This window comes from Schistocerca nitens, chromosome 2 (genome assembly GCF_023898315.1).
Source record: "Schistocerca nitens isolate TAMUIC-IGC-003100 chromosome 2, iqSchNite1.1, whole genome shotgun sequence".
NCBI classification, from domain to species: domain Eukaryota; kingdom Metazoa; phylum Arthropoda; class Insecta; order Orthoptera; family Acrididae; genus Schistocerca; species Schistocerca nitens.
The window spans coordinates 877740507-877756132 of record NC_064615.1 but is presented as its reverse complement, the minus strand read 5'-3'; the positions used below and the strand labels follow the sequence as shown (position 1 = coordinate 877756132).

At 44.1% G+C, this 15626-nt stretch overlaps 1 protein-coding gene across 1 annotated transcript in view; it reads right to left on the bottom strand.

Moving 5' to 3' along the window:
* Positions 1-6715: 6715 nt before the first annotated feature.
* The window catches only part of LOC126235408 (glutamate receptor ionotropic, kainate glr-3-like), a 161047-nt gene continuing 152136 nt past the window's right edge, over positions 6716-15626 (bottom strand). Inside the window, exon 10 of the mRNA XM_049944130.1 lies at positions 6716-6721. Coding sequence (XP_049800087.1) covers positions 6716-6721 — 6 coding nt within the window. The remainder of the gene's footprint in view (positions 6722-15626) is intronic.

Here is a 15626-nt window from a genome sequence, read left to right as displayed (position 1 = left end):
GTTCGTTACAGTCCTCTGTCTTATAACTTCTCCACCAAGGACATTGGGGTATAGTGAGAACGAAACAACTTGCTCGTCAGCACTGTACTTGGTTCGGAATCGATGCCGCTATTACAAATATGTGCTCTTCTTGCATGGTGTGTGCCGAACAACAATCAGCCCCACCGTGGAAATTCTTTGCATGGCCAAAAGCCACTTCCCCTTTGCAACGCTTGCACATCAATTTTGCTGGTCCATTCTGAAATGCTCGATGGTTGGCTGTGGTAGATTCATTCAGTAATTTTCCTTTTGTTGTCCGGATGTCTTCCACGACGTCATCTGCCACCATCCAAGCGTTATCTGCTATCTTTTGAATTGAAGGTCTTCCACAGACTATTGTTTCCGACACTGGCCCACAATTCATGTCCGCAGAATTTCAGTCATTCTGCAAGGCCAATGGTATTCAACATCTGACGTCCGCGCCGTTTTCGCCACAGTCAAACGGTGCCGCTGAACGATTGGTCAGGACTTTCAAGTCCCAGATGTTGAAGTTGAAAGAGTCGCATTCTCGGGAGGTCGCGTTGTTGCTCTTTTTGTCCTCGTATCGCTCTCAGCCCCAAGATGGTCGTTCGCCGGCTGAGTTGCTCCACGGTCGTCATCATCGAACCTTGATGTCTTTGTTACATCCGCCGCATCAGGTTCCTGTGCAGCGGCAGACACCTGCTTTTTCTCCAGGCGACGTTGTCTACTATCGTCACTATCGAGGTTCACGGCGTTGGCTCGAAGGGCGCATTCTTCGCTGCCTTGGACGCGCTATGTATCTCGTTTTAGGGGCCTCTGGTGAGGTGCGCCGGCATCTCAACCAGCTGCGCCTCAGTCGTCGCATGGGATCTGCCGCTCGCCGTCTGCTTTCAGCGACGGTGCCGTCCGGTCAGCGCCCTGGGGACCCATCTACTGGCTCGCCTCAGCCCCAGGTGTTACCGACGCTGCCTTCCATTTTGCCCCATGGCGACGCGCCGCCGCCACCGCCGCCGCCGCCTGTTCTCCCGCCGGCGACGCCCGCAGTGGACGCGTCGCTGCAACCGCCGGGCGCCTCCCTGGGTCACGCGCTGCCGATCGCTTCCCGTGACCGGATGTCATCCGACATGGAACTCTTGCCCGCTCCGGACCATGTGTCGTCTTCGCCCGTCGGGTGCCCCGGCCCGATGGAGGTCGACCCTTCGGCCCCTCCTGTCTCTCTGCGGGCGCATACACCGCATGTTGGCGTGCACCCTGGAGCAGGTTTTCAGACGTTTCCTAGCTCCCCGCGGTCCAAATGGCAGGGTGCGGGTGGCACAGCCTCGCCTGTTGTTAGGCTCCCCACCTCGTCACATACGTCAACATGGGGTCCTCCCTACGGCGGGCGGAAGCCTTATACCACAACCGTACGCCGATTTGCGGGGGAGGAATGTGGTGTCAACACCAGACACCACACTTGCTAGGTGGTAGCCTTTAAATCGGCCGCGGTCCGTTAGTATACGTCGGACCCGCGTGTCGCCACTATCAGTGATTGCAGACCGAGCGCCGCCACACGGCAGGTCTAGAGAGACTTTCTAGCACTCGCCCCAGTTGTACAACCGACTTTGCTAGCGATGGTTCACTGACAAAATACGCTCTCATTTGCCGAGACGATAGTTTAGCATAGCCTTCAGCTACGTCATTTGCTACTACCTAGCAAGGCGCCATTATCAGTTACTATTGATACTGATTCATGTACCGTCAAGACCGACGTTCTTCATTAACGGATTAAAGTTAAGTATTCAACCAGTTACTTCCGTTTTTCTAAATTCTAATTTCCTTGTCCTGTTCCAGACCTCACGCCAGCCTGCGTGAGTTAAAACGCGTGACTTTCGGCCTCCTCTAGTAACACGGTGTTGGCTCTCCTGCCAACTAAAACAGAAACTAATGAGACATTTAGAAAGGGAATTAAAGTTCAAGGAGAAGTAACAAAAACTCGGATGATTGCTGGTGACATTCTAATTCTGTGACTAACGGCAGACGAAAGATTAGTGTAAAAAAACAGATATTGTCTTGAAAAGAGGTTCTAAGATGAGCATCAGCGAAAGTAAGACAAGGGCAATGAAACATAGTCGAATTAATTTAGGCGAAGCTGAGGCAATTTGATTAGAAAATAGGACACTGAAAGTAGTAAAGGATTTTTGCTGTTCTTTTGCTCCAAAATTAGTGATGATGGCTGAAGTAGAGAGAACATGAAATGCAGACTAACAACACCAAGAAATCCGTATTTGAAAAAGAGATTTTGGGAACATCACGTATATATTTAAATTTTAAGATTTATTTTCTTAAGGTATTTATCCTAAATGTATCCTTGTCAATAAGCGAAGCATGGACGAAAAGAAATTCAGAAAAGAAGAGAACAGAAACCTTTGAAATATGGTCCTATTGAAGGATTTCGAAGATTAAATTTGTAGACCGATTAGCTAATGAGAAATTACAGAATCGAACTGGAGAAAAATAAATTACTACACAATCTGACTAAAAGATGGAACAGTTGGCAGAGTGCATCCTGAGACATCAGGCTGCGGTATCGTCATTTTCAGTGATTAAAGTGTGTCTAGAGGGACGGGAGGTGGGAACACTGTAGAGGGAAGCCAGAGGAGGGCATGAATACAGTAAACGGAATAAAATAGACATTGCTTGCGGCGGTTATGTGGAAATGTCGAACCTGGCAGAGGATGTGCTGCATCAAGCCAGTTTTCTAACTGAAGACTTCAACAACAACAACTAGTTTCTCTTCTTCAGGAATAATCCACAACACCACGTTTCCAATGTTTCTATTCTCTCCTTGTGTGTGTTGTTTATCAACAACGTTCTCAGCCCTTAAAGACTACACTGCAGACAAATATTTTCAGAATAATTCTGCGACTACTAAAATCTGCCCTTATATTAAATTTCAACCTATTCCTTCTTTTCGGAAAGGCTTTTATTTTTATCTTAATTTTACTTCTCCATTGCTTCTGCAGTTGTCTTTATTTTATAGGCTAAACAACAAAATTCATTTACTACCTTCAGCACCTCGTTTCCTAATATCGCTGCCACAACGTCACCTGATTTAATTCAACAACACTACAACAGTTACCTTCGTTTTACTGGCTTCTATCTTATAACCGCGTTTTAATACGTTATCAGTTCCGTGCAACCAACCTACCACGTTCTCTGCCAAGTGTGGCACAAGTGCAATGTTGTAGGTAAACTTAAAAGTTTTTATTTATTCTCCGTGAACCTCAATTCCTTATCGATATTTCTGATATTTCTCTATAGTGTACTATACTGATCGTTCTATGTGTAGAGTGAACGATATATGGGACAATCTCCAGCAGAGTTTCAACCACTTCCTTCTAAATTACTAAGATCCTTCGTACAGCTAACCACTAAAAACATCTCCACTTCAGACAGGCGAAACAGCCTCATATACTGCGTGTTAGGGTCATAGGTACTTATATTGTGATAATTGGTTGCTGTTGTTGTTGTTGTTGTTGTGGTCTTCAGTCCTGAGACTGGTTTGATGCAGCTCTCCATGCTACTCTTTCCTGTGAAAGCTGCTTCATCTCCCAGTACGTACTGCAGCCTATATCCTTCTGAATCTGCTTAGTGTATTCAACTCTAGGTCTCCCTCTACGATTTTTACCCTCCACGCTGCCCTCCAATACTAAATTGGTGATCCCTTGATGCCTCAGAACATGTCCTACCAACCGATCCCTTCTTCTAGTCAAATGGATCAAATGGCTCTGAGCACTATGGGACTCAACATCTTAGGCCATAAGTCCCCTAGAACTTAGAACTACTTAAACCTAACTAACCTAAGGACATCACACACACCCATGCCCGAGGCAGGATTCGAAACTGCGACCGTAGTAGTCTCGCGGTTCCGGACTGCAGCGCCAGATCTTCTAGTCAAGTTGTGCCACAAAAACCTCTTCTTCCCAATTCTATTCAATACCTCCTCATTAGTTATGTGATCTACCCATCTAATCTTCAGCATTCTTCTGTAGCACCACATTTCTGTTCTCTTCTTGTCAGAACTATTTATCGTCCATGTTTCACTTAATCCATGGCTACACTCCATACAAATACTATCAGAAACGACTTCCTGACACTTATATCTATACTCGATGTTAACAAATTTCTCTTCCTCAGAAACGATTTCCTTGCCATTGCCAGTCGACCTTTTATATCCTCTCTACTTCGACCATCATCAGTTATTTTGCTCCCCAAATAGCAAAACTCATTCGCTACTTTAAGCGTCTCATTTCCTAATCCAATACCCCCAGCATAACCGACTCAATTTGACTACATTCCATTATCCTAGTTTTGCCTTTGTTGATGTTCATCTTATAGCCTCCTTTCAATACACTGTCCATTTCGTTCAACTGCTCTTCCAAATCCTTTGCTGTCTCTGACATAATTACACTGTCATCGGCGAACTTCAATGTTTTTATTTCTTCTCCGTGGATTTTAATGCCTATTCCGAATTTTTCTTTAGTGTCCTTTACTGCTTGCTCAATATACAGATTGAATAACATCAGGGAGAGGCTACAACCCTGTCTCACTGCCTTCCCAACTACTGCTTCCCTTTCATGTCCCTCGACTCTTATAATGGCCATCTGGTTTCTGTACAAATTGTAAATAGCCTTTCGCTCCCTGTGTTTTACCCCTGCCACCGTCAGAATTTGAAAGAGAGTATTCCAGTCAACATTGTCAAAAGCTTTCTCTAAGTCTACAAATGCTAGAAACGTAGGTTTGCCTTTTCTTAATCTAGCTTCTAAGATAAGTCGTAGGGTCAGTATTTCCTCACGTGTTCCAATATTTCTACGGAATCCAAACTGATCTTCCCCGAGGTGGGCTTCTACCAGTTTTTCCAATCGTCTGTAAAGAATTCGAATTAGTATTTTGCAGCCGTGACTTATTAAACTGATAGTTCGGTAAATTTCACATCTGTCATCACCACCTTTATTTGAGATCGGAATTATGATATTCTTCTTGAAATCTGAGAGTATTTCGCCAGTGCCATACGTTTTGCTCACCAGATGGTAGAGTTTTGTCAGGACTGTCTCTCCCAAGGCTATCAGTAGTTCTAATGGAATGTTGTCTACTCCGGGGGCCTTGTTTCGACTTAGGTCTTTCAGTGCTCTGTCAAACTCTTCACGCAGTATCATATCTCCTATTTCATCTTCATCTACATCCTCTTCCATTTCCATAATATTGGTACCTTTATACATACACACACCAGTTTGTTGGGTGTTTTATCTCTACATCTAACATTCGTCCAGCAAACACATTACATAATTTATTACCTGATTTTTCTGTATGTTTGTAACTATCCCGCAAAATAGACTACGCTTGTCAGTATATACTTTCCGGTTTGCTTTCATGCATCCACATTTCAGTACCCAACCGGCTGCCCAGGGGAAAATAAACATAAATGGTTTGCTTGTGCCACACGTTCTAACCAACGTAAAAGAAAAATATTCATAATAGCTATAATTATTTGTCTGGAAATGAAGCAAATGCTGATGTAACGTTGTTCATACACTGTCCTTAGTCACCACAAAAAATATCTACACTTATATCCCTGACACCCAATGTATATAAAAATGTAATAATTCGAACACCAAGGAAAGCCAGTTGTGACAGTTGTGAATATTACCAGACGGTACAAGTCATAGTTGCAATACAAAAATTTTATAGTCTAATGGAACAATGTATTGAGGCTTATATTATTTCAAAGAAAAGCTGGTACACAAGAGACAATAATGACACTAAAACGTACTTTAGAAGGTATGACAAAGAAAGTCAAAGTCATTTTTGTAGCATTTGTAGATTTAGAAATAGATTTTGCAATTTTTAATGGAATACAGTCTTTGAAATGTTTAAGTTACTTTGAATGAAATACAGGGATCTTAATTTTATCTGTGATTTGTTTAAATTTGACTGCTGTTATTAAATTTAAAGTACATGAAAAGCAAACAGCAATTGAGAATGGAATAGATTTTCCGACTATCCCACGAACTACTCAATTTGTATGTAGAGCAAATAGTAAACAAAACCAAGGGTAAAATTTAAAATGGAGTTTAAATAACAGTTTCACTGTTTCTCGTTGACAATTGAATTTTTTAGATATGTCAAATGACTGGGGAGCCCAATTGACTGAAATGGATGGATAGTGTCCTGGAGAGAGGATGTAAGCCGAACGTCAGTCAAAATGGAACAGTCGTAATGGTGTGTTCACGAATTAAGTCATGTGATGCTGTGGTAAAGGATTAAGAATTTTATTTAGTGAGCAGCAAAACCGCTGACTATGGCTGAAATAAAGAGAGTATAAAATGCATACTGACAATAGCGTGTAAAGCTTTTCTGAAAAAGAAAAATATATGAAAGTAGAACGCAAATTTAAAAGTTGAGAAGTCTTCTCTGGAAGTATTGGTCTAGTGTAGCCTTAAATGAAAGACAGACGTTGGTTATAAATCTTTCAGAGAAAAAGTGATTAGAAACTTTCGAAAAGTGAGTCCATCATAAAGTCTAGGATTAACTGGATTGATCGGATAACAAATGAAGCAGTATTCAGTAGAACAGAGAAGTAAAAAGCATTATGAAACAACTTGATTAAAACATCATGAGGCATCAACGATAAGTTAATTTGGTGATGTTAGAAATGAAAGATGCATGAAGAGCTGCATCAACCCTAGAAACCATGAAAAATATAACACTTACTGGGTGAACAGTTTTAGGTTTAACTCTCTTCTTTGTTCTTGAAGAAGCCTTTATATCAAAATGTTTCATTTTTGTTAATAATCCAGATGAAGCGTCACAGAAATTAGTTGCTCTAGTAGCAGTAGAAACGGATGGACATCAAATCGAGGACTAGTCACCCAGATCATGGTATTCCATGGTTGAGGCAAATGGCGACATGTGTCAATTATAATAACATCACAGATTTCCTTCCTAGTCCACTCCGAATTTGTGATTCGTCAGTTATCAAGTCGTCGTTGAAGATACGATAAGCTCTAACCTAATACCTTTCTTTATGTTTGTTGTTCATAGAGCTTCCTCAAAATGTACGGTGTTTGTTTGTGATTTCTAATACACTCCTGGAAATTGAAATAAGAACACCGTGAATTCATTGTCCCAGGAAGGGGAAACTTTATTGACACATTCCTGGGGTCAGATACATCACATGATCACACTGACAGAACCACAGGCACATAGACACAGGCAACAGAGCATGCACAATGTCGGCACTGGTACAGTGTATATCCACCTTTCGCAGCAATGCAGGCTGCTATTCTCCCATGGAGACGATCGTAGAGATGCTGGATGTAGTCCTGTGGAAAGGCTTGCCATGCCATTTCCACCTGGCGCCTCAGTTGGACCAGCGTTCGTGCTGGACGTGCAGACCGCGTGAGACGACGCTTCATCCAGTCCCAAACATGCTCAATGGGGGACAGATCCGGAGATCTTGCTGGCCAGGGTAGTTGACTTACACCTTCTAGAGCACGTTGGGTGGCACGGGATACATGCGGACGTGCATTGTCCTGTTGGAACAGCAAGTTCCCTTGCCGGTCTAGGAATGGTAGAACGATGGGTTCGATGACGGTTTGGATGTACCGTGCACTATTCAGTGTCCCCTCGACGATCACCAGTGGTGTACGGCCAGTGTAGGAGATCGCTCCCCACACCATGATGCCGGGTGTTGGCCCTGTGTGCCTCGGTCGTATGCAGTCCTGATTGTGGCGCTCACCTGCACGGCGCCAAACATGGCACCAAGGCAGAAGCGACTCTCATCGCTGAAGACGACACGTCTCCATTCGTCCCTCCATTCACGCCTGTCGCGACACCACTGGAGGCGGGCTGCACGATGTTGGGGCGTGAGCGGAAGACGGCCTAACGGTGTGCGGGACCGTAGCCCAGCTTCATGGAGACGGTTGCGAATGGTCCTCGCCGATACCCCAGGAGCAACAGTGTCCCTAACTTGCTGGGAAGTGGCGGTGCGGTCCCCTACGGCACTGCGTAGGATCCTACTGTCTTGGCGTGCATCCGTGCGTCGCTGCGGTCCGGTCCCAGGTCGACGGGCACGTGCACCTTCCGCCGACCACTGGCGACAACATCGATGTACTGTGGAGACCTCACGCCCCACGTGTTGAGCAATTCGGCGGTACGTCCACCCGGCCTCCCGCATGCCCACTATACGCCCTCGCTCAAAGTCCGTCAACTGCACATACGGTTCACGTCCACGCTGTCGCGGCATGCTACCAGTGTTAAAGACTGCGATGGAGCTCCGTATGCCACGGCAAACTGGCTGACACTGGCGGCGGCGGTGCACAAATGCTGCGCAGCTAGCGCCATTCGACGGCCAACACCGCGGTTCCTGGTGTGTCCGCTGTGCCGTGCGTGTGATCATTGCTTGTACAGCCCTCTCGCAGTGTCCGGAGCAAGTATGGTGGGTCTGACACACCGGTGTCAATGTGTTCTTTTTTCCATTTCCAGGAGTGTATGTCTAAAGTGGTCGAAGGGGATATTATAATGATTCCAATGTCTAAAGTGGTCGAAGGGGATATCATACTGATTCCAAAATTTAATTGCTGTCAGGTTGAAGATAACACAGCAGAGAACCGTGGAACATAATTTTCTGTAGTAACTACAGGAAAAAGTTTGCTGTGAAATCTGGTGGCAGGTGTATGATAATCTAGAGGCATAATTTGGTGCTTCGTGGTGGGAGACATGGACAGTGACTACACTGGTAAGTTAGTCTTCAGCGCTAACTGCTTTAGATAGCGAAACCCTGAAGACTTCTCACTATTGATTATAAAACCACTGTACTGTTTATTCGTATCCAAGCAACGGCCACTGCGTCGTGACGTCAAAGATAGCCAAGTGGGTTCGAAATGGCTCATGGAGTTTATTCGAAAAGTAATTTTATTACGTTCTATAACAAATCTCACTACTTGTCAAATCTGAGACCTCTTTCAGTTCTGATGGAATTATTTTCACGTTCTTAAATTTCTGTGCCTTTGAACAATGTAATGACTGACCCAGGACAAAGCTTTAGTTTCGGAGAGCCGTTATTGGTTGTCTCTGGCCTCGATGAATTACCTGCTAATGCTAATTTATTAATGCTACTAAGACAATAATTGCTCCTGTGTTACTTGGATTCTTTTACTGTTTTCAGTGTGGACGTGATCGCACTTACAAGGAATTTATGGACATCTGCTGTGATCAGGGGGAAAAGTAAGTCAGCTGAGCAGTCCAAGACTTCACGCAGAATTTTCACGGTTTTAAAATCTTTTATCTGCCACAATTTTTTTAACATTTGCTTTAATAGGTTGTTTCACGTCGGTAGTTCAAGACCGTCTAGGATGCAATCCTTTGTTTATCACTTTATTAAAGTGTCATTTATTTTTTATTTTTTAGTGAACTAATTTAGTTCTCTTCGAAGTACTGTGTATAATAGTTTTTTTTGTAGCTGAGATCATAATGATTTCAGTGTGCTCCTTGTTCGATGTGCATTCTGTAAACTTTCTACTGCAGAGCCCCATCAGTTCTTCAGAGCTCTTCTATGTACGAAAACTAAATCAGCCTTTCTTCCTCCTTTTATACCTAATAGCACCGGATATCGATTCCAACACCGGGTCAACTAGAAACCTGTTATCGAGCGAAAACTCTTCTGGGTCGGCTCGCCGGCACGCTCGAAAGCAGTAACAACGTTCTGACAGTTCGTAAACCGCTATTGTAAATATAGAGACAACACAACAGACAACCATTTGCTGCTCGTATACCAAGTCTGTTGTAATATGCCGTATCGATTTCAGTGTATGACCTTGTTATTCTTTCGGACTTTGGGTTTTAATTGGAACGGTGTTCTCTCGGCGTTGATAACGCTGGATTCACATTTAGCCACTCACATTCGTACAGACGTCATGTGCTGAAACTGTAACACGTGAATTTACTGTTTCGTGCCTCCGCGGACTAGCTGCATGAACCTAACAGCACAAGCTAATTTATCTAGGTATGTACCAACCTTACTGCTGCGTGTCATATTCACTTCTGCAACGTGTTTTCCGACATTGTTGGAAGTTTCTAGATCTGTATCAGTAACAACTGCAATTAAGGAGGAAGAGCAGCGAAAGCACTAACAGCAATCATTACTATCGGAACAAAATCCGTAACATGCTGTCTGACACGTGCGACAGAGAACACACAGTGCATGCCACACTTTTCCATCAAATTATGTTGTAATTCAGCTAACATCTGAACGCCCTTGGGAATAAAATCAGTCAGACTTCAGCGAGCCTTTTAAACTAGACACGTTCTTGCTATTTGGAGATGCATTTTAATATACGTATTTCTGGTGTAAGCTCGCAGATGGAGTATACCACTGTCCATGCTTTGGGAACCGTTTTACGATCGAGTATCCTCTACATCCCATCGTATCTGGTTAGGATTCTTGAGTTCTAGAGGTTCTGCTAGAATAGTGTCGAGCAACCTCACCACTACCACTTCACATCGAATGCCTCATCTTGTGGTACAATGGCTGCACAGGACGTTTGCGACGCAAATACCAGGTGTACCGGTATGAAATGCGAGTTTTTTTGTGAAAATGAAACACTAATTTTGAATTGAAAAGTAAAAACATTTCATTCAAAGTACTGACCATTGCTTTCTATACATTTTGACCACCTTTCTGGCAGTTTGTGGACACCACGCCAATAGAAACATTCGTCTTTTGAAGCAAACCAATCAGACACCCAATTTTCGACTTCTTCGTAGGAATCGAAATGTTCCTCAGCCAATGCGTGTCCCATTGATGAAAACAAATGGTAGTCGGAAGGGGTCAATTCTGGTGAATACGCCGGGTGGGGTGGCAGCTCCCAGCCAAGTGTTTTGATTGTATCCTGAACCAGTTTTGCTTTGTTTGCAGGTGCATTGTCGTGTGGAAAATTTGCTTTGCCATGTCGTCTGGCCCATTCTGGTCTTTTTTCGATTAACGCATAGTTCAAATTGATCATTGGTTGTCTGTAGCGATTAGTATTCACAGTTTCACCGGGTATTAGAAGCTCAAGATACACCACACCTTTCTGATCCCACCAAACACAGAGCATTGTCTTCTTGCCGAATCGATCTGGTTTTGCAGTCGATGTTGATGGTTGTCCCGAATTAACCCATGGTTTTTCCCGTTTAGGATTCTTAAAATAAATCCATTTTTCATCGCCAGTAACAATTCGATGCAAAATTGATTTTCTTTCGTGTCTTTGAAGCAAAATTTGACAAATGGTTTTTTTGGTTTTCCATCTGTCTCTCATTCAGTTCATGTGGCACCGATTTTCCACACTTTTGGATCTTTTCCATAGATTTCAAACGGTCACAAATTGTTTGTTGTGCAACATTTAGCATTGCTGCCATTTGCTTCTGACTCAAAGTATCATCTTCATCCAATATTGCTTGCAATTCGGCGTCTTCTAACTTTTTTGGTGGTCTTCCACGTTCTTCATTTCTTCCATCAAAATCATTATTTCTGAACCGTTGAAACCATCTTTTGCGTGTTGCTTCTGATAGAGCATGATCACCATATGCCTCGACAAGCATTCGATGCGACCCTGCAGCACTTTTTTTCAAATGAAAACAAAAAATTAATGCTTTCCGCAAATCATCTCTTTCTGGTACAAAAAAAAATGGTTCAAATGGCTCTGAGCACTATGGGACTTAACATCTATGGTCATCAGTCCACGAGACCTTAGAACTACTTAAACCTAACTAACCTAAGGATATCACACACATCCATGCCCGAGGCAGGATTCGAACCTGCGACCGTAGCAGCCGCGCGGCTCCGGACTGAGCGCCTAGAACCGCTAGACCACCGCGGCCGGCCTTTCTGGTACAAAACTCGACATTGTCAACACGATGAAAACATATGATGATGTTCGTTCCATGACTTGATGTATACTAAATATCTTTGACAGATGTCATACCAACCAAACAAAACAAATTAAGGCTCGTTCACAACAAATGTTCCTTATCGACACATTTGTATCTTAACGCTCATTGTAATGAAAATAATGACGGCGTCGGCTCTCGAGGAAGCCCTGAGCTACTTCCTCGCCTTGTTTTAGCCTACTTCCGTTAGTGACTGCTGTCTTCGCGACGTTTTGTACGTGTGCAGGCCCTATACGACGTCGGCCCAGAGTCCACGCTGTAAACTTTATTATCGTGTGGGCACTTAGGTTTCGGTTGCACCTTGGACTGGACCCCTAGGTGGCGGAGCTCCATCGCCATGGATCTGTCTGCCCCTCATCAAATACGGTCTGCGGTGCTGATGAGTTTTAGTTACTGCAGGATGACGAGCCTCTCCAGCCTTCACGTCAAGCTGTGGCGTATAACAATAATTTTGAAGTGAAACAGAAAGGATTTCAGAGACAAGGCAGTAGGAAGATTAGTGTAAGGGTGGGTTTGTCCTTGGAAAATAAAAATGTCCATCAAACACCTTTTATTTCCAAGCCTTTCTACCTCTCTGTCACCAGTTCACTAGTAACAGAAAATAAATATTAAATGTTAAGGGATTATACACAAGTCTTTCTCAACAGGACTGACCACAGATTAACACTGTTCAGTGAACAGGACTACTAAAACATTCACCTCCCAATACCCAAAGAACGAGAAATCGAGAAGAAAACTTACAATTTCTCTCTATATAATAACTGATGTGAACTCAATATTCACTTAATTGAAACACAATAATATTTTTTATTGGAACAGGCCTACCGTAGAAATCTCCAACTGCCCAAAGCGACAGGTGTTCTTAGCCCAAAACAACGCAAAAAGTAAAAGCTAAAAATGATTTTAACACAGTGCTGAAGACGTCCAGATAATGGAAAACAATATCACAAACCATGGCTTATTATTTTAAACAATATGTAGTTTCCTCGTTTCTTTTGGCTTCAGAGCGTTCGAAATGAAATAAATAAATGAGTTCTGCCAGTCACTGTCTTCCCTGCCTTCAGATTAGACGAATTAACAATTTTGGAGTAGCATATCGAGGGCATGAGATAGGTGTGACTATTATTCTATATGAAACTACTGACAAGAATCAGTGTGGTGCAGTCCGTGTTAATCTTGTGTGTTAACATTTGATGCCACCAAGCGAGGTGGAAATAATAAATTAACACTAAAAACGAATTAGTTGCAGGTGTTTTCTTTTTTGTTTAATCATTTTAATACGAATCGCCATCAAAGAAAGAACGGCGCGGACAACCAGAGCCCACAAACATCTTACAGGTAACAGAGAGCCTATTATTCACATGTACATGACGATACTGCTTCAAACGTACGAAACATAACAGAACACTTTTTGAATATAAAAGCTGCGGTGTTACAATGTTCAAGAATATATATTGCAAGTTGCAGATTCTTTCACTACCATTTTCATCATAGAGTAGATCACATGAACAAATACACTCCTGGAAATGGAAAAAAGAACACATTGACACCGGTGTGTCAGACCCACCATACTTGCTCCGGACACTGCGAGAGGGCTGTACAAGCAATGATCACACGCACGGCACAGCGGACACACCAGGAACCGCGGTGTTGGCCATCGAATGGCGCTAGCTGCGCAGCATTTGTGCACCGCCGCCGCCAGTGTCAGCCAGTTTGCCGTGGCATACGGAGCTCCATCGCAGTCTTTAACACTGGTAGCATGCCGCGACAGCGTGGACGTGAACCGTATGTGCAGTTGACGGACTTTGAGCGAGGGCGTATAGTGGGCATGCGGGAGGCCGGGTGGACGTACCGCCGAATTGCTCAACACGTGGGGCGTGAGGTCTCCACAGTACATCGATGTTGTCGCCAGTGGTCGGCGGAAGGTGCACGTGCCCGTCGACCTGGGACCGGACCGCAGCGACGCACGGATGCACGCCAAGACAGTAGGATCCTACGCAGTGCCGTAGGGGACCGCACCGCCACTTCCCAGCAAATTAGGGACACTGTTGCTCCTGGGGTATCGGCGAGGACCATTCGCAACCGTCTCCATGAAGCTGGGCTACGGTCCCGCACACCGTTAGGCCGTCTTCCGCTCACGCCCCAACATCGTGCAGCCCGCCTCCAGTGGTGTCGCGACAGGCGTGAATGGAGGGACGAATGGAGACGTGTCGTCTTCAGCGATGAGAGTCGCTTCTGCCTTGGTGCCAATGATGGTCGTATGCGTGTTTGGCGCCGTGCAGGTGAGCGCCACAATCAGGACTGCATACGACCGAGGCACACAGGGCCAACACCCGGCATCATGGTGTGGGGAGCGATCTCCTACACTGGCCGTACACCACTGGTGATCGTCGAGGGGACACTGAATAGTGCACGGTACATCCAAACCGTCATCGAACCCATCGTTCTACCATTCCTAGACCGGCAAGGGAACTTGCTGTTCCAACAGGACAATGCACGTCCGCATGTATCCCGTGCCACCCAACGTGCTCTAGAAGGTGTAAGTCAACTACCCTGGCCAGCAAGATCTCCGGATCTGTCCCCCATTGAGCATGTTTGGGACTGGATGAAGCGTCGTCTCACGCGGTCTGCACGTCCAGCACGAACGCTGGTCCAACTGAGGCGCCAGGTGGAAATGGCATGGCAAGCCGTTCCACAGGACTACATCCAGCATCTCTACGATCGTCTCCATGGGAGAATAGCAGCCTGCATTGCTGCGAAAGGTGGATATACACTGTACTAGTGCCGACATTGTGCATGCTCTGTTGCCTGTGTCTATGTGCCTGTGGTTCTGTCAGTGTGATCATGTGATGTATCTGACCCCAGGAATGTGTCAATAAAGTTTCCCCTTCCTGGGACAATGAATTCACGGTGTTCTTATTTCAATTTCCAGGAGTGTATATATCTGTTGCACAAACAAACAGCAGAAATTGACATTTATCAGCCATAAATAGTTTATTAGCATAACAGAAATAGGGCTACTACAATGTGGATGTTCATAATTTTTGCTCCTCTTTATTTTTGGCATATATAGAAGGCAAGCGTACAATTGAACATAATATTTAAAAAAATTATTTCGGTCATTTTATGTACAAGGTGCATAACATTTCAGATTACATATTAGATGAAAAAATTAAAAGAGTTGAGTAAATGTGCAACTAAATCAATTAATATTAAAATATTTAATTTAGTCCCCTGTTTTTATTTCCCTAAACTAACTTCTAAAATGTGGTGATCATCAGAAGTTCTGTTTATACAAATGTGTCTGATCAATGATATGCAGTCTTATGGCTTAATAATACATGTGTAATTTGTTGACTTTTAGACTATAAGCGTTTTTCTGTTATTAATATGTTGCATACTGCACATCCCACACATTTTAGCCGATGAGCGTCAGGCGCATTTATAGTTTCTTAAACGCTTGAAGACTGACTAAGACGGTTTCGTTTAAATTCCCTACGACAGACATAGTGTCCTTACATATAGAACGTGGTAGGCTTTTAGTGATCCTGGATTTGGTTATGATATGCCAGCGTGTCTACCGGTAACAGGCACACACATGAGCCGATGACGCTGTTGCACGTATGAATGTTATAAAATTTGCGCTGCACCGAACAAGA